General features: G+C 45.9%; 1 protein-coding gene across 1 annotated transcript; it reads left to right on the top strand.

Annotated features, from left to right (window-relative positions):
* The first annotated feature begins 10,315 nt into the window (after nucleotides 1-10,315).
* gpatch4 (G patch domain containing 4) lies at nucleotides 10,316-17,285 on the top strand. The gene is made up of 8 exons (XM_030102813.1): nucleotides 10,316-10,414; nucleotides 11,320-11,398; nucleotides 12,879-12,952; nucleotides 13,168-13,260; nucleotides 13,328-13,456; nucleotides 16,124-16,212; nucleotides 16,290-16,340; nucleotides 16,631-17,285. The coding sequence occupies exons 2-8, from the start codon at nucleotides 11,320-11,322 to the stop codon at nucleotides 17,073-17,075; spliced, it is 960 nt and encodes a 319-aa protein (XP_029958673.1). The 5' UTR covers nucleotides 10,316-10,414; the 3' UTR covers nucleotides 17,076-17,285.
* Nucleotides 17,286-19,481: the final 2,196 nt, after the last annotated feature.

The raw sequence follows: 19,481 nt of genomic DNA, 5'->3' as shown, positions 1-19,481 counted from the left end.
AATCCTTCAGACTGAAGCTCTGAAACCGCTGAAACCACAACATGGAGCTTATTCTGCACAAAGTCTTTGGTTCATGTGAACCAGCCGTTGGTGCTTTTATTTTGTAAAATGCTGCCATCTGCTGGTTTCCTGTCTTTATTTCACAAACAGAACATAAACAACGTCACAAAACTCCAAATGAAATGAGAGCCATGGCCGTCAGTGCTTCACTCCCGGCTCCTGCCGTCGACGTCTCGCGCTCGCTAAACTGACATTAACGCCACACACTGCGGCCTCCAAAACATGACCACCGACTTTATCTGCTGTCAGTCAATCATGCACAAAATCACATGAATTCATGGAGTCATAATCAATCAATCAATCAATCAATTTATTTTTGTATAGCCCAGTATCACAACAACAGTTGCCTCAGAGGGCTTCAAGATGTTACATTTGTCGGTAAAAGTAAAAACAGTGAATAAGCATAATGGTAATATGTCAATATTTACAGTAACGAGACAAAACGAAGCAACCACCGCCTTAGACCCTCACATCCGGCAAGAAAAAACTCCAAAAACCCAGTGGGAGAAGAAGAAATCTTGGGGAGAACCACAGTATGGAGGGATCCCTCTCCCAGGGACGGACAGCTTTGGCAACAGCTAGCATGAGACAATAAGAAGTAAAGCCTAGGACAATGTTGAGGACAGTTCGTTGGACGGTCCAGCACAAGAACCACGGATCCCAGCAGTAGAACCGAAGCCAGTCCACGGGCAGGACCGACAGGGGTGTCCTCCCGGTCCGGACGGAGCTTGTTCATAGGCCTTCGTAATAGTGGAGTCAGCAACTGAAACTGGAGAAGACTCCCCCTCGAAGGGGGGGACAGCAGGTGAAAAGCAATGAACGGACTAAAGGGAATAACATTCAGACATCTATCATATAATAGATGTCTATCATATAATCTATCATGGCTGTCTGTGTGCTCCTGTAGGTGGCGCTGCAGCACCCATCATGGCTAGTCATATATTGATGTGATCAGTGGTATGTTGTGTGTAATTGACAGAATTTTCAGCTTGGCCATGTAAAGTATGTTTTATGTATTTGTTGTTGGGTTATTTTTCACTTGTCTTCAGGCACAGAATTGTGTCTGGTTACCGTGGAATAACATCCATGCTTCATGTCTATGGCAGGGAGTGGGATAGAGTTGACTTGTTTTAAACGTATAAATGAGGTGTATTAAACTTATGACTCAACTCTGACTCAACTTGACATAAATTCACCTGGGAAGTCTTGCATTTGGTGAGTTATCTATGTGTGTCACTGTGCCACAGCATCCATTCACCAATCCATGTTGTACATGCAGATAGTTAATGAGCATGACTCCAGCACCGAGCACCATCCTACACCCACAGGGAGTTCATGGAGCAAAGAGCTTTGCTTTGCTTTAACAACGCCTTCTGTGAATTCAGTCAATTGACCCGTTTTCTTGTTGTGGCTGTAATCCCGCGCTGTGATAGTGATGGACTCAGGACAGGAGATCTGGATCTGTTCGAGGTTGTGATATTCTGCCTGAGCGTTAGTTGGGAAGATGTGCGAGGCAGGAGAGTTTCCCGCGGTTTCTCTGTTTGTAAAAGCTGCTCATCTTCTGGGAGCATGGGTGTGTTTTCTGAACGGGTTCTCAAGCGGTTCAACAAATCTGCAAAGACACCGTTTTGTTGCCTTACACCTGTGGTTAACTCTGCCACTGGAAACAAGTCCTCCCACATGTTAAAGCCAACCCTTGCATCATACAAAGGTTTACCTTTAACTGGAGGCAGTTGGTAAAAATCTCCCACCGCTCGGCAGAATCCTATAAATACCGTACAAATCAGCGTCCCATCAGAGCGTTCTCTGGCTGTTTGGTGACGCTACAGTATCGTGATGCAAGTAATTGCCCTTTTTGATCTGCCTCTAATGCTATCTTTATTTTCAAGGCTCTAATTTAATTTCTGTTGTCTAGAATGGCCAACGGAGCTAGCCCTTCAAAACTGCCTGTGGTTGCCACCAAGGAAGCCATTTTTCATCGAGAAAAGCTACAGCTTTTAATTGTAAGTGCTAGAATTATTTTGATTATCGTTCACGTGAGTCATAATTCTGTTTCATCCATACAACTTCTAATGTAAAATTAATTCAAACATCCTTGCGTTTTGACTGAAACTGAAAAAACTGTTGAACACGGAACAGAGCAGCATTAACTGAAGTTTTTCATGATTTATTTTGACAGTACGAGCTGGGGACCGGACATTTCCGCGCCAAGAGTTGCAATATGGCATCAACCAGTATTCTGCGGAGGTGCTGTCACTGACTGACGCCTACAAGCTGCACAGCAGAACGAACAGTGGTCAGCCAAACGACTCGGCCAGAAGAAGAAGAACTTGCCTCTGCAAAGCCACGGATCGAACAACTGGAAGAAAGACTGAAGGAATATGACGCTGATTGGGATTTCACTGGTATTATACTGTTACGGCTCACATTCTGTTATGCATGATTAATTATTATTATTTATTTAATTGTTTTTTTTTTCTCAATTTCTGTAGACGACGAACAACGTCCAACAGAAGACGTCAGCCCACAAGCGTCCCCCGACACGTCCCCAACTTCGCCTTTGGAGGACAGCGCAGTCTAAAACGTTGTAAAACGTCTACTAAAAAACTACTGTGAACTTGTAAATAGTTGACAAAATATATTTTTGTACAAATATTATGTGCACTGTGTACTTTTATTTATTCCGAAATCTGTTTATATTGTGTGATTACAATAAATACTGCATTGCAAATATGTGGGCTGCTTATTTAATTAAACCAGTGTAAATAAATTTGTAGAGTAGGCCTATGTGTGAACACGCAGACACTTACTTAAAATATGTGGCTGCATACATATTTTTATTGCTAGCATTATTGCTTATTTGGAATACATGCAACATTTTCACAAGTCCTCCCTTCAAGCTTCACTAAAAGCATTTTTGAGCTGAGCGCATTCAGCACACAAAACTGGGCAAAAATATCGGTAATATCGGTCTGAAACTCATTTCTGAACATTTAGGCAAAAAAGAAAACAGATATTAAAATGGGATTTGAGAGTAAAGTACACTTTAATATATGAAGTGTTTGATTATTCTTCTCAAATTGGATACAAACTAGAGCTTGTAGAGAGAAAACACTTTCAGATTTGAAATCAGCGCCAAAAACTCTTTCAGACTCAGTTTAAGTGTCCAGTGCAGCTCAGAGTTACTGAAAAAGTGTTCCCCAGTGTGATTCCCCCCGGCCCGCCCCACACCGCACCCACAGATATGAACTACACTGTAAAATCGTGTCAGTAAATGTAGCTTTATTTTAAGGAAAAGACTGTTTTTACTCCAGATACACATTATTTCAAAATGAGTCTGAAACAATCATTTCACACACAGACGATTTTGCAATAAATAGAAAGTGTAGATGAACCTGAGTATTCTGGACAGATGTGTGTGTATTGCGCTTGTTGCATGCGTACGACTGTTCTCCCTCATATTTTTATTGCTTTTGCATTTTTTTGTGGTCTTGGGTTGGCTTCTGGCGTGCTTTAAAAATGCTCCCATGTAAACCTTTATTCGGATTTACTGTTTGCATGTAAACTCGAGGAACAATATTTTAAATCCGACTAATTAGATCAGACTTACTTGGGCGTACCCAAAAGAAACTGGAATTAGGTCATAAAATAATAATAATAATGATGAGTTTGGACTTCTGGCCGTCAGATGTCTGCAGGTAAGCCTCGTGCACATCTGTGAAAGATCTGAGCTCCCAGAGTGACACTGACGCCTGTCAGGCGCTATTTATAGTAACAGAGTGCAGCGGCGGTCTGCGATTTTTTCGCGCGCAAACATTAAATTCTGCTTTTTGCTGGAAAAACAGCAGCAGAAACACTCAGCTTGTTGCAGCAAGCCAACAAGGATGATGCTCTGGGGAAGACTCAGGTCCATGAGTGGTCCGGGGGTTTGAGAAGGGCCAGATGTCTTGGCTGTCCAGGGTCTCGTCCACAGCGAGTCTGTCCCTCCAGGTCAGACTGTAAACCAGGACTACTACAGGAAGTCCTCAGACGCTCCGTGAGGATGTGAGGAGGAAGCAGAGCGGAGTGGCGGAGTGGAGCCGGTTGATCCACCACCACAGAGCGCCAGCGGACACGGCGCTGCGCCTCACGCAGTTTCTGGAGAAGAATGAGATGAATCTCCTCTCCCATCGCCTGATTCTCCAGATGAAGCCTCCAGGGACTTTTTCTTGTTCCCCAGGTTGAAGAAGCAGCTGAAGGGACAGCGGTTTGCAGATGTGGAGGAGGTGACAGAAAAAACGTAGCCGGCCCAAAATGACACAATTACGCACAGGTGTGACGACACATTGGTGAAGTGGGAGACACGGCTGGAGCGCTGCATTAATAAGGATGGAGATTATTTTGAAGGCAACGTTGATGTTTTATTTTGAAATGTCAGAAATAAAAAGTTAGTCAAATTCCGGGAACTTTTGGGTACGCCCTCCTACAAAGCATCATGTAAACGGGCCGAGTGCGTCTGTGTCTGATGTAACACTGCAATTTCCCTGCTTTCTTATAACGCAATTTGAAACTGAAAAATTACACAATGACTGGGTTCTGAGAGAAATTTCTCGAAGCCAAACCATATAAACTACAGGACTGTAGTATCGCAGTAAATCATTAAACTGTTTTGGTAGATTTACATATTTACTGTTGCTACTGTTTACATCCATTGATGTCATTATGTTCTGCAGTGTTTGTTATTTGGATTTCAGCAATACCTCCGTCAATCCAGTAGAGGGCGCATTGTGATCGTTAGAAGCTCAGTGCAGTGTGCAGTACAGAGAAGAAGAGCATGAGAATGGAATCTCGAGGCGTGTTGTTTTTTGGACTTATTAAAAGACAAGCAACGCAATTTCACGTGTGGACAGTGAATCGTTTTAGAGGATATAACAAGGACAGAGCTGATTGACTTTTCTGAGAAGGAGGTTACAAAGGAATTTTGTGTCAAATATGAAAAAGATTGGTAAAAGTAATTTTTAAAATTACATTGTAATCTTTGCACACTCCCATAGGTGGCGCTGTAGCATCTATCACAGTCATTCATACAACAATATATTCAGCATCATGTTGTGTATAATTGATCCAAATTTCAAGACAGTCGGACACAGTATGTGCTTGTAAGAAATGTTTATGTATTTTTCAGGAGGTCTTGGCGCCCCTGCTGGCCAAAAGTTATAAATGCATCAAAATGGTAATATAATTTTTTGCTTGTCTTCAGACATAGAATTTTACTGCACAGTTTGGTTACTGTGGAAGAATGTTAATGTTTTAGGTCTACGGTAGAGGGCGCTATAGAGTTGAGTTGTATTAAACTTTATACTGCATTACATGAGGACCGTTATGGCACAGAACTGACTGTAGTCTGAGTGTTCTGGGACAATGCCTGAGCTCCTGAGGGGCTGTCCAAATAACAGGAAATGAAGGTGTTTTTCGACGGCGTGCTGTGAGGAGACCGAGCGACGTATAAAAAAAAACTGGCTGATTACTGAAAGTCAATGTGTCCAGATGCAGTGTGCTGAGTTTGGGCTCATTTGGAAGAAAAGAAATAAGAGTTCAGTTCATTTGAAAAATGAAAAGCGAAATGGCGGCGAATTTTGTATCCAAGATGGCCGCCTTCCTGTTGGTCCCACAGATTTGAGCCCAGAGAGTTTTCTGTTCGTCCCCTCATGCTCTGTCACTGCTGTGAATTTTGTGTTCCTATGTCAAAATTTGCCCACTCTGTGGGCCATAGGGGTCTGACTGTAGGTGGCGCTGTTGAGCCAGTGTTGATCTGTCACTGTGGAGGTATAACTTTTAGCGAATTTTTCGCCGGGCCAGTCGCGTAGATACCAAAAGACCGCACATTCAGCTATGTTCAGGGGGTGAAAAATGCATTCTCATGGGACAAAGAATAATAATAATACAGAAGAAACTGAGCAAGAACAATACCCTTCGCCGTTACACTGCGTTACGGCGATGGCTAATGAAAACGCCGATCCGCCTCTCGGCTCAGAGTCGCCGCCTCTGGTTACAGTTAAACAGCAGAAGAGAAAAGCTGAGCTTTAATGTCATCAAACAAAAAGTGAAGCAGCGAATCTGATCTGAGCAGGTCGCCGCTGTCCGGGCCTCAGCAGCAGACAGCTGACGTCACGGCTCAGACCAGGTGACTTTCTCCAAACCGGATTCATCTTTATGAAATTTAGTGACAAAAATTTTATTTATTTATTTATTTATTTTTGTTTAAACTGTGAGAAAACACCAGCGTGTAGGTGTTGGAAAGTGCAGGTTCGCTGTTCACTGAGCTGCCCGTCCGTCACTGATCAGTACACTGCCAGAGGTTCTGGAAGGATGTCTCCACATGGCTCTCACACAGGGGGGGTTCTTCTTCCTCAAACCTGAATCAGAGTTTCAGGTTTATTTCTTCATATTTTGGACGGAGAGAACATTACAGTAAAGGGATTTAGTCCAAAAAGCCACAATTTCATTTGAAGACCATCTCTGAAGTTTTGTCTCTTCTTTTCTGTTCCAAGATAAACTGAACTGAAAAATTAACAATATTTGAGAAACGAAGCATTGCGTCTTTTTTCTAAGAAATCTACACAGCTGATATTTAAATCGGGTCGTTTTGGCCTCAGGATTCAGTCTGAATCATTTCCACTCAGATCCATAAACTCGATTTCTTCTCATCTCCTCTAATCGTACAGTTTAGATGCCATCAGTCACTTCCTGTGATGCTGCCTGTTTTTCCAAACCCTTCATCGTCTGAGTGGAGGTTCTGCTGGTTTCCTGCCGTCCTGCAGCTCCAGAAGCCGCCGGTCACTTCCTGTGTGGAGCTGACATCGAGTCGTTCCTCCTCGTGCTGCTTGAATCGGAGTGAAGCGGCGAAGTGAATCGTAAACAGTTGACATCAATGAGTTTTTGTGGTGGAATGTTTTGAAAAGCGTCTCTCAAGAGGAGAACGAGGCTCCTGCACGCTGGCGGAGGACAGACGTGCCTACAGCGCCGCCATCTTGGAGAGGGGGTCGAGGAAGCAGCGGCCTGAAAGTCTGTGGAGGTCAGAGGTCATCCTTTATAATAAAATCAGAGTGGTCGCTGGATTTTCCACAGATTTCCAAACGATTTCATTTGTTCGGACGTCACTCGTGCAGCCAGGGCTCGTTTTGAAAACAGCACTTTCACCATAAAAACAGAAAATAAGTGGAAGCGACGAGGGTGTGTTGCTCCTCTGATGGACGTTCTCATTGGAACAGATCCCACAGACTCTGCTCTGGTCATGTGACGGTACAGAAGGATCTGGAGAGAGCAGACGGAATCCCTCCACTCTGTCCAGCTTCGTCTCACCTCGCAATATTCCAGCTGTTAGACAGCTGTTGAAAAACTCCACCCGCTTCTTTGATTCTATGCTTGGCATAAAGAATGCCAAAACCACTGACTTCTGATTATTACCATTTATTTAAGTCCAGCCAGATGTGATGCTCAGCTGGACCTTACAGGGAAAGATATGAAGTATTTCGCCCCGACAGGATCCTGATTGTTGATGAAACAGAGTTTTTATTCCACGTTCTTGTGGGCGGAGCCCCGACAGAGAGGCTGGACTTTGTTCGCAATTGGACAATTTGGTGTTGATGTCAGCTGCCAACCGAGAGCTGACATCCTGATCCAGGATGTTTTGGAACACTAGTGAGTGTGTGTTGGTTTCTCCGGAGTGTGTGGGTATGTTTACACTTCAGCAGAGCATCTTATAGCCTTGGCGTACTTCTCTCAAGAATGGCCTAATATGCAGTTAATACAATTGTTCCATGGGAATACTGCTAATTAAAGTAGATACCTAACATAGTCATACAATGATAATATCAATGATAATCAAATACAATGCAAATCCTAAAACCAATTTCTCAACAAAGACTCAATCAGCCTGAACAGTTTCTGACTTCCTTTTTTTATTCATGTGTGTTTGTCTCGTGTCTCCATGTCCGGAGTTTACAGAAGAGCGTTAGGGCCACCCGTGAGAAAAAAAATTGGAAAGGGTAAAAAAAAAAAAAATGTCATCATGACCTTCGAGAAAAAAGTCGAAATGTCGAGAATAATGTGGAAATAGAATGTTGAGAATAAAGTCGATGTCCCAATTCTCTGATAAACCCAGTGAGGAGAACGACAGAGCAGAGCTGCAGCAGTTTGTGAAAACACTGCCTGCAGACTTTATGTTTCAAATTCAAGCATCATCAATGTTGTTATTCAACCAACACTGAAACTTATTCTGGACTCAGATCATGTTTTAAACTGATTTCATTTAATGACTGAAGTGAACACATTTTCAAAGGATGGATTTCATGACTCTGATCACGATGTTTTCAAACATAATGGCTTCATCATATATTGCTAAGATACAGCAAACCCTTCATATCCCTGGAAAAATAAAAAACATGCAACTTAGTCCTCACGTCTCTCCAAAAAATAATGAACCAGAATTTAAAAAAAAGATATATTTCTAATTAAAAGTTCTTTAGAAGGCATGGCAGAAACTATTCACATCAGTTGCTGGATTTAAAATATTTTTATTGAATTATTTTATTTTAAAATGAATTAATACGGCCCCTATTATTCCCTCCTGCCATGCCCAGTCCTGGAGGAGTCTGGAAATCTAAAGAAAGTCATTTCTTGTGCCGGGCTGCCTGAGATGATCGGGTCACGGTCTCTCTCTGGTCCTGGAGGTGCTGGTTCCTCCTGGAACCAGACCAGCAGAGCAGGTGGAGCTGGTGGATGCATCTGGCAGTGGTGCATTTGCTACATATGTACACATCATGATAAAATCATTATCAGTAACTTGCCTGTTGAAGAGCTTCTCCTTCAGCTGCTACTGGAGCGACAGACAGATCAACAAAACACAAGGCGTCTTAATTCCTGATGATTTGATGGTCAAAGCAGAAGCAAAAAGTCTTGTAGAAACTGAAATATATTAGAAATTATTTTTATATTAATGCAAAAAAAAATACATGTTATTTATAGATTGGAAAAAAACTTAAAAAATTTGGGGACAAATATCACTGGCTTAATAGAGGAAAAGTGAAATATGTAATAATACAAGAACGATAGAAAAACAGAGGAAGCTCTTGCTGTCCAATCGGCACCTCTCTGATCTGTTTACCATCGAGCAACCTGCCTTGGTTCTAGCCATGAAAAAATAAACTTTTACAGCTTTTGAAGAATAAAAATGAGCTTATTTCTCTTTATTTAACGGACAGACAAGAGATTAATTGATCACCAATACCTGAATGAGGACGGATGAAGTTGCTAATTGAACCAGGAGATGGACTCCTCTGTTCTTCATCTGCTAATCAAATGCAAGCTTCAATAATAAATCCTTCATCAATTCTTCCACAAAAAACGCCATAGTTACACCCAGCGACGCAGCTGCAGAATGAGGAGCCTGCAGCGAGGGGGCGTGGCCTCGCAGTATGAAATGTCAGCTGGCAGGCGAACTCTCTGGCTGCTTGTTGGCATGCAGTTGCATGACTTCACATTTCACCTTTATTGTCGACATGCTATTTCAACTTCATTCTCGACATTATATGACGACTTTATTTTCGACATTTCGACTTTTTTCTCGACATTTCGACTTTTTTCTCCAAGTTCATGATGAGATTTTTTTTTCCCCCTTCTATTTTTTTTTTCTCATGGGTGGCCCTAATGCACTTCAGTAGAAGTTCGTAACAGTTCTACAATTCTACAATTCTACATTTTCATTTAGCAGACGCTTTTGTCCAAAGCGACGTACAACACAAGCAAGAATACAGACAAGAAAGAAACCATTAGTAAATGCTTCAATTGCTTCAAGTGCGATTGGTCAAGGGAGTTGCCATCAAGTTGCAGAAGAGGAGCCACTACCCCCCCCCCCTTTTTTTTTTTTTTTTTTTTGTGTGTGTGTCAACTTAGTGGTCCATAAGTGCTGGGTTTTAGAACACCTGACCTATTCTTCCCCGAACATGGGGTCGGATTAAGACCCTAGGTGTTCTCTGAACAATTGAGTCTTCAATTGTCTCTTGAAAGTAGAAAGAGACTCGGCGGAACGCACCGAGTTAAAAGCTGATTGAACGGTTGAACAGAAGTTAAAAGCTGATTGATTTCGGATCACTTTAATGGTGAAAACATGGCCGCCGAACAAGACCTCAGCAAGATGGCCGCCGCGCAGGCACGTCTGTGCTGCTGCTGACGCGCAGAAGAAGAAGAAGCCGATGGACCTGTGACGTATTTCCGGTGTCATGTCAGCCTCCTAGCCGGAGCCGCATGGGTTCTGGCTGTTTGTAGCTGTACGGGCTTTGCAGAGGACTTCTTTAACCGGGAATATCCTGACAAGGCAGGAAAACTCTTCATTCATGTGGCTTTTAAATAAATCTTGTGGAACTTTCTCCCGCGTCGCTCAGATTCAGCTGTTTAGAGATGAAAACAGCGCTAGTTCCGAGCATGCTAACTCCTGGGCTCCGCTTCATTTTCACGTTTTCATCTCGCTTTGCGTTAATAACAGACTAACGGGTCTGATTTTAATGACATTGTGTGAATCACGGTCGTCGGGCACATTTTAGTCAATATGACAGACTTTGTGTACGAGGCTGAAGTCAGTTTCCGATTTGGAATTTAAGAGAAAAAGATCTTCCCGTCTGGAGAAGCTACTGATCCGCTCTCTGCTCTACTTATCAGCGCAAAACCACGTTAAACGTTTTAATCGAGACGAAAACGTTGTCAGACGATCAGTATTGAATATCTGCAACCTTTATTATGTTTGTGAAAATGAAAAAAAAGAGCATATTCAACAGTAATCTGCAGAAGTAGAACACAGTGAAGGAGGTCCAGACTGAAAACCTCTGGATCTGGACTCCACATCTGGACCAGGTTGTTCTGCAGATGTTAAACTTTCATTAAAACACTGGGTGTGATTTGTGAACATGAAGAAGGAGCATATTACCCATCGATCTTCATGACTGAAACACGTTGAGTCAGACTCTAATCTGGACTCGGTTATTCTGCAGATGGAGGTTGTAGAAATTCACTGCTGGTTGTTTGTCAAAGTTTTTGTCTCAATTAAAATGTTCAAGGTGGGTTTTCATGAATCTGTAGAGCAGAGAAGGGATGAGGAGAAAAACATTTTTCCCTTAAGTTTACACTTAAATTCACGGATCAGAAGCTAACTTCAGCCGTGTGTGTGTGTGTGTGTGTGTGTGTGTGTGTGTGTGTGTGTGTGTGTGTGTGTGTGTGTGTGTCTAGATGAGCCAGGCCGGGCAGGAGAAGAGTCGTGGGCTGAAGTTCGCCGAGCAGCAGCTGCTTCGTCACGGCTGGGAGCGGGGTGAGCGATCAGGTCAAAGGTCAAAGTGCCTGACCTTCTCCACACTGTAACCTTCAGCGTCGGGTTCTTCCTTCATCCAGTCGAGCAGAGAAGAGTTGGTGGCATCTCTCCAGTCTGAGCCTGGACCTCCGGGTCAGGGGTCAACTACCCCAGAACCGGGCTGCAGGAGGCAGAACCAGAACCGGGCTGCAGGAGGCAGAACCAGAACCGGGCTGCAGGAGGCAGAACCAGAACCGGGCTGCAGGAGGCAGAACCAGAACCGGGCTGCAGCAGTTCTTCCATCAGCCTGCAGAGCAGAACGGAGCCTCAGCAGCCTGGACAGATGCTCAGTAGCTGGAATTAACCGGTTTAATAGAATAAAAACGTTTATTGTTGTCATACATGTAGGGCTGGACGATTATGGCAAAAATAATAATCACGACTATGTTGATAGATATTGAAATCACGATTAATAACCACGATTATTCATAATTCCAAAACTTGAGTATTTATTAAACTACAACTTGAAAGAACAATCAAAAACAAACTTATAGACAATTAATATATTAAATAATATCAATAAAACAAATACAAATAAATACCCAATCTGCATGCATTTCTATAAAACTTGCAAAAATAGCAATATGCAAAATACACTAATAACTCAGTCAAAAACACAGCCTGGAAATATTCTTTGAACTCTCTCAAAAACTATTTTGAATAACAAAAGAGGGGTTGGCTGCATAGTTAAACACTCCCTGTAGTTAACTTCCTATAAGTTTTTGGCGAGGAAGACGAGTCTGTTCACTGGTCTGGCTTCAGCGACTAACGAAGGCAGCTGACAACATTTCCACCTGCGCTGAAAACCCGCCTGATGCAGCACTTGTGGCAGGATGCTGGATGTCCGACGACTTGAAGCCAAAATGCTTCCAGAAGACTGAAGCAGTCCGACCTTTCTTGTCCACTAAAGGCTCCTTTTCTGCCATGTTTGTAAACCTTCCTTCACGTGCTGCTGATGGAGCCCTGGCTGCAGCTGCGTGCACAAGGTGCATTCATGGTACTTTGGCAGCTTAGGAAATTACATACACGCCGCGCCGTGCGGCTAATTAATCGTTTTTCTCCGATTATAACATTTTTATATCGTGAGTAACCAAAATCGAAATCAAGATTAAAATTCAATTAATCGTCCAGCCTTACATACATGTATGACTAAACTCCTCCCACCAGAGTGGGAGGAGTCTGGGCGGAGTCAGCCATGTGGTTCGGTCGTCAGCAACACCCTCACTGATACCACAGGGGTCACGGGGGTCCCTGGGACCGGGACAGGAGCAGGTTAGATTTGGGGCTGAGAATCAGCAGATTATAGCACACGACCAGGGATCCAGCAGTGTGATCAATCAGTGTGTGATCGGTGTGTTATGGGTGATTGATGGGTTGTTGATCAGTGTGTTGGTGACTGATGGGTGTGTTGTGGGTTGCTGATTGTGTGCTCTGTCTGCAGGTAAAGGTCTGGGCCGGGCGCAGAGCGGCATCTCGGAGGCCATCAAGGTCAAAGTGAAGTGTGACAAAGGAGGGGTGAGTTCCGTCTGAGTTCTGATCCGCCCGGGGTTCTGCTGGACCCGGGGTTCTGCTGGACCCGGGGTTCCGCTGGACCCGGGGTTCTGCTGGACCCGGGGTTCCGCTGGACCCGGGGTTCCGCTGGACCCGGGGTTCTGCTGGACCCGGGGTTCTGCTGGACCCGGGGTTCTGCTGGACCCGGCGGTCTGACGCTCGGCGCCGTTCTGTCTCAGGTGGGACACCGAGAAGGAGAGCAGTTCTCCTTCCACTGGTGGGACCACGTCTTCAACAAGGCCTCGTCCAGCCTGCAGGTGGCGTCCGACCAGGTGAGTCCTCGCACGTCTCAGAGCCGGTCCAGAGGTCCAGAACCGCAGCGTTTCCCGTCCGATCCAGAACGGCGTCACGCTGAAGAAGACGGAGGAAGAGGAGGAGGAGGAGGAGCCGGGCGGCAGGATGGTGTCCAATAAGAAGCCTCGGAAAGCCGCGCTGGACAAGTCCAAACTGTACGGCTGCTTTGTGAAGGTAACGTCCCCGGCAGAGGAGGAAGATGCTCTATAGTCTGATGTCAGAGGAGGAAGATGCTCTATAGCCTGATGTCAGAGGAGGAAGATGCTCTATAGCCTGATGTCAGAGGAGGAAGATGCTCTATAGTCTGATGTCAGAGGAGGAAGATGCTCTATAATCTGATGTCAGAGGAGGAAGATGCTCTATAGCCTGATTCTAGAGGAGGAAGATGCTCTATAGTCTGATGTCAGAGGAGGAAGATGCTCTATAGTCTGATGTCAGAGGAGGAAGATGCTCTATAATCTGATGTTAGAGGAGGAAGATGCTCTATAGCCTGATGTCAGAGGAGGAAGATGCTCTATAGTCTGATGTCAGAGGAGGAAGATGCTCTATAATCTGATGTCAGAGGAGGAAGATGCTCTATAGCCTGATGGCAGAGGAGGAAGATGCTCTATAGCCTGATGTCAGAGGAGGAAGATGCTCTATAGTCTGATGTCAGAGGAGGAAGATGCTCTATAGTTTGATGTCAGAGGAGGAAGATGCTCTATAATCTGATGTCAGAGGAGGAAGATGCTCTATAATCTGATGTCAGAGGAGGAAGATGCTCTATAATCTGATGTCAGAGGAGGAAGATGCTCTATAGCCTGATTCTAGAGGAGGAAGATGCTCTATAGTCTGATGTCAGAGGAGGAAGATGCTCTATAATCTGATGTCAGAGGAGGAAGATGCTCTATAGCCTGATTCTAGAGGAGGAAGATGCTCTATAGTCTGATGTCAGAGGAGGAAGATGCTCTATAGTCTGATGTCAGAGGAGGAAGATGCTCTATAATCTGATGTCAGAGGAGGAAGATGCTCTATAGTCTGATGTCAGAGGAGGAAGATGCTCTATAATCTGATGTCAGAGGAGGAAGATGCTCTATAGTCTGATGTCAGAGGAGGAAGATGCTCTATAGTTTGATGTCAGAGGAGGAAGATGCTCTATAATCTGATGTCAGAGGAGGAAGATGCTCTATAATCTGATGTCAGAGGAGGAAGATGCTCTATAGCCTGATTCTAGAGGAGGAAGATGCTCTATAGTCTGATGTCAGAGGAGGAAGATGCTCTATAATCTGATGTCAGAGGAGGAAGATGCTCTATAGCCTGATTCTAGAGGAGGAAGATGCTCTATAGCCTGATGTCAGAGGAGGAAGATGCTCTATAATCTGATGTCAGAGGAGGAAGATGCTCTATAGTCTGATGTCAGAGGAGGAAGATGCTCTATATAGACCCTCCATAAAAACGCGAGCAAAAATTCTTGATTATGCAAATGAGTATGCAGGGTTTTATGCCATTTTATGCGGTATGCTAATAGTTGTGAAATATGCGAAAAGATGCCAGATATGTAGGTTACCCACACACACACACACACACACACACACACACACACACACACACACACACACACACACACCACTCCGTCACATTCATTTTTATGAATGTGACGTTATTTATCTTAAATTGTTACTCACCAATGCTCATCAATGGAACACACACACACACTTTATCACAGGTTTTAACAATTGCACACAGTGTGTGTGTGTGTGTGTGTGTGTGTGTGTGTGTGTGTGTGTGTGTGTGTGTGTGTGTGTGTGTGTGTGTGTGTGTGTGTGTGTGTGTGTGTGTGTGTGTTCCATTGCTATAACCTCTGATAAATTGGTCAATACAGTGTTTCAAATGAACTGGTTTCCTTGTTACCTGGTGACTGACGTCCTTTAGCACTTCAGCAGCAGATGTTGAAATCAGACTCATTAAAGGTCTGAACGGCTTTTTGTCTGGTTTTCAACATTTATCAGCAACAAGGGACGTGAAACAAACCCAGTCGCCAGTTAACAGGGAACCAGTTCTTCCAAAACACCGGCTCCTCTCCGGGTTCTGGACACTCCTCCTCCGCTAGCTGCTGCGTTCAGGTGACTGGAGCGAGCGGAGGAAAACTGAAACTCCGTCATTCACATGAAGGCAGCGGAGACAGCTGGACTCAGGAGACACCCAGGAGACACTCAGGAGACACTCAGGAGACACCCAGGAGACACTCAGGAGACACCCAGGAGACACGTGTAGGAAGCGTGGATAATTTGCACACAGGAACGTCTCTCAGACGGCTGTGATCCGGCTCTCATCGTTCACTTGAAAGAACTGTTCAAACGAACGACTCGTTCATTGAACGTCGCAGCACTTCAAGCGAGACCATTTCTCTTTTTTTTCGTGGTAAATGTGAGATTATTGCAGGAATTATGAGCCCTTTTGGAAAATATGTGGCCTCCGCATAATCAGCGGGAAAAGGGTGATTTATGCGTGAATTCATGCGATCGCATAATTGCGTTTTTCTGGAGGGTCTGTCTATAACCTGGTGGGAGGAAGATGCTCTACCAGCAGGCAGTCAGCTGTTTGAAAGAGACACTAACTTCAGTTTACCGTGCTAATGCTAATGGCTTCCAGCTCATGCTAACGCTACTTCCAGTGAAACCATTGGCTGTATATAAAGGTGGGCGGGGCTAACGTGGCGTTCTGAAGCTCCAGACTGAACCAGATCCCGGGTCTCAGCAGCTCAGAGGGGGGAAACAGGAGTTCAGTGACACAGTAGCAGTGTAGCTAAAGCTAACGGCTAGCTACTTTGTGTGTGTGTGTGTGTGTGTGTGTGTGTTCCAGTCGGCCACCCTGCTGTCGGGTCGGGAGCAGCCGGACCGGGAGGACAGCAGCTCGGACGAGGAGACGCTGGACCTGTCCAGCACCACAGGGTGAGACCCGACCCGGACCGGACCCGGGTCAGCCCCCGCCCCCGCCCCGCTCTAACCTCTCCCTGGGTTCTCCTCAGGCTCTCGGACTCGGACCTCATGAAGGTCTGCGGAGGACGGACGGCGCACAAGTGAGTTGGAAAGAGAAGCGGTCCTCCTGGTCCTCCAGGTCCTCCTGGTCCTCCTGGTCCTCCTGGTCCTCCTGGTCCCCCAGGTCCTCCTGGTCCTCCTGGTCCTCCTGGTCCTCCAGGTCCTCCAGGTCCTCCAGGTCCTCCAGGTCCTCCTGGTCCTCCTGGTCCTCCTGGTCCTCCTGGTCCTCCAGGTCCTCCAGGTCCTCCAGGTCCTCCAGGTCCTCCAGGTCCTCCTGGTCCTCCTGGTCCTCCAGGTCCTCCTGGTCCTGACCCCTCTTCTGTCCCTACAGGGGGGCTCGCCACGGACTCACCATGAGCGCCAAGCTGGCCCGTCTGGAGCAGCAGGAGGCGGAGTTTATGGCCCGCTACGCTGGGAAGAGCCAATCAGAGAGCTGCAGCTCCCAGGAGGAGAAACCAGAGAAGAAGAAGAAGAAGAAGTCTGCAGAGAGAGAGAGTCCAGAGGCTGACGGACAGCAGAAGAAGAAGAAGGAGAAGAAGAAGAAGAAGAGGAGGGACGAGGAAGAGGAGGAGGTGATGTGTCTGGACGGCGGTGAGGAAAACACAAAGAAAAAACAGAAGAAGAAGAAAAACAAAGCAGAAGAGGAGTTAAGGGAGAGTCAGCCGGAGGAGAAGAAGAGAGAGCCCGAAGAGGAGGAGAAGAAGAAGAAGAAGAGGAGAGAGCCTGAAGAGGAGGAGAAGAAGAAGAAGAGAGAGCCCGAAGAGGAGAGAGCCTGAAGAGGAGGAAGAAATGACTGTAAAGACCAAAAGGAAGAAATGTAAAAAGGACAAAACACGAGGAGACGAAGAGCAATGACTGTGTGTGTGTGTGTGTGTGTGTGTGTGTGTGTGTGTGTGTGATACTTTAAAGTTTTGTACAATATGAAACGACAAAATAAAGATTTAAAAAATGGTCTCAACTGTTTCGGCTGGTTAAAACTCATTTTACACTGCAGGGAGGCGGGGCTTTCCCCGGCCCAGAACCCTCCCCGGCCCAGATCATCATACAGACCCGGGTCGGTCTGTCAGTGTTAACCTGAACCTCACCTTCCAGCAGAATCAGCTGACTGAACCCCAAAACACCCACAATGCCTTGTGTCTTCCTGCAGTACGGCAGCCTGTTGGCTCAGAACACCTCAAACCCTCCATGAACCCGTGAGGGATCCAGCAGAACTCGATCCGCTCCGCGTCCGGAGAGAACCGGCGGAGTGGACTAGTCCAGATCTGCTCAGTCCAGCAGGGGGTCAGGATGATTCCGACCTTCATTTACAGCCTGGTCCTCTGTCCTCCGTCCTCCGTCCTCCTGCGGCGGTTCGCCGTCCTCCTTCGGTGTCCGGGTTTCTTCTTGGTGTTTTGAAGTGGTCCGCTCCTGGATCCAGACCAGACCGCCTGGTTCTGGTCGGTTTGCTGAATCTGTCTCGCCGTCGTCATGGAAACCAGAGGGAAACTTCGATCAATAGAAACAACCAACCAGAAATGAAAGACAAGAATGCTGAGCTGACCGAGTCCAAGAAGGTCAAACTCAGACTCCGCCCCTTTCTGAAAACCTGTCAGCAGCGATCAGATTGATTCCCAGCATAAACACATTCCTCAGATTACCCATAATCCTCGTCTCAGCCAGCGGGTCACAGAAGAACTGAGCCAGTCTGGACTCCTCCGGTCCCGGTCCCGGTCTGGACCCTGGTCTTTCTGGTATTGATTGGATCAGGAGGATCTGGTTTCCCGGCCCGTTTGGTTCTGATGTGACTCATTCGGGAGGTTTTCTCTCCAGTTTCCAGAAATGCTTCGTTTGCATTTCCAGTTCGGGCGTTACTGGTCGTTATCTGGACCGTGTGTCAGCAGGAAGGGTTCCATTTCCCATCAGCAGGACTATTTTTTCTCGGGTTCCGCCGTTTGTTCTCGTCAGACCGGTTCAGATTTATTCCATTCGGTACCGTCTGGTTCCGCTTGGTTCCGTCCCGTTCTGCAGGCGGCGGTGAGAGGCTCATGAGGAATCAAATCAACACCAGGAAGAACTTCACTTTTCATTTTCTTTCAGAATAAAGCGTCACGTCGTCCAGCATCCATCAGGTCCGGTTCTCTGCTTGGCTTGTTCCCGTTCGATCGGAGTTCTGCTCTCACAGAACCAGCGGTTCTTCATGGTTCAGGATTTCCTCCAGTTCTCCAGAGTGACGGAACGTCGAAGACTCAGAGCACACGAAACCTGGAACCGGGTCTGCTGCCAGATCCAGAACCTGATGAGGTGAAAGACCCAAGTCTCAGAACCTGTTAATACCTTTAAGTTATGATGCACTTTACATACGGATATCTCAAAGTGCAACAATAAGACAACAAAAAAAGAAAACAATAGATGTTAAGAACTATCAATGGATTAAAAACAGCACAACAAAAGATTAAAAGGGAAACAGGAAAGTCTTCAGCCCTTTCTTAAAAGAGTCCAAGGTTTGTGGGACTCTGAGATGTAGCGGAAGGTTGTTCCACAGTTTCGGAGCAGCTGCCTGGAAGCTCGGCCTCCCATTGTCCGGAGAGGGTGTTTGTGGGAGAACAGGAAACTGGAACATGAACACTGGAGAACAGGGACATTCATGTGGACAGAACACCAGGTTGGACTGTTTTTACGATGACTGTCGACTCTACAACTACCAGGTCCAGGAGAATCGGGACCAGGATCAGGGTACTGTGGACCAGGTCCAGGAGGACGTTTTCAGATCTGCAGTGTCAAAATGACTCCAGAAAGACGGAGAGAAAACTGGCCGGCAGCAGGCTCTCTCGCTTCCTGGAGAGGTCACCACGTCACGGCGCCCCGTCCAATCAGAACGCTTCACAGCCCGCAGCGTTGAAGAGGATTTAGTCCTTCGTTACTCCATGTCAACACAAAGCTCTGGGAATTCCACACACCCACAACGGAATGTGGAATTATTCCATCTGGAAAGGAGCAACTCTGAACTGAAAACCCTGTAAAGATGAAATGTTAGAAAAGAGACAAATCATGTCAGATTCAGCTTTACTCCCTGTCTGATGGGACGGTGTGGACCTGAGCCGGGGGGGTCATACGGTCCTGTCGTGGACCATATGCCTGGATGCTTCTGGATTCTGGATGCGTCCTCCTGGACGGTGGTTCCAGGTCCTCCAGTCCTCGTCTGT

This window comes from Salarias fasciatus, chromosome 11, assembly GCF_902148845.1.
Source record: "Salarias fasciatus chromosome 11, fSalaFa1.1, whole genome shotgun sequence".
Classification (NCBI taxonomy): Eukaryota; Metazoa; Chordata; class Actinopteri; order Blenniiformes; family Blenniidae; genus Salarias; species Salarias fasciatus.
This window is presented reverse-complemented; position numbering and strand designations above follow the sequence as displayed.

Bases quoted from the DNA above. Each gene is read 5' to 3' on its own strand.
- gpatch4 (XM_030102813.1), top strand. From the start codon at position 11,320: ATGAGCCAGGCCGGGCAGGAGAAGAGTCGTGGGCTGAAGTTCGCCGAG. The intron at 11,399-12,878 runs GTGAGCGATCAG...CTCTGTCTGCAG, and splicing joins TCGTCACGGCTGGGAGCGGG to GTAAAGGTCTGGGCCGGGCG. The intron at 13,261-13,327 runs GTGAGTCCTCGC...CGTCCGATCCAG, and splicing joins TGCAGGTGGCGTCCGACCAG to AACGGCGTCACGCTGAAGAA.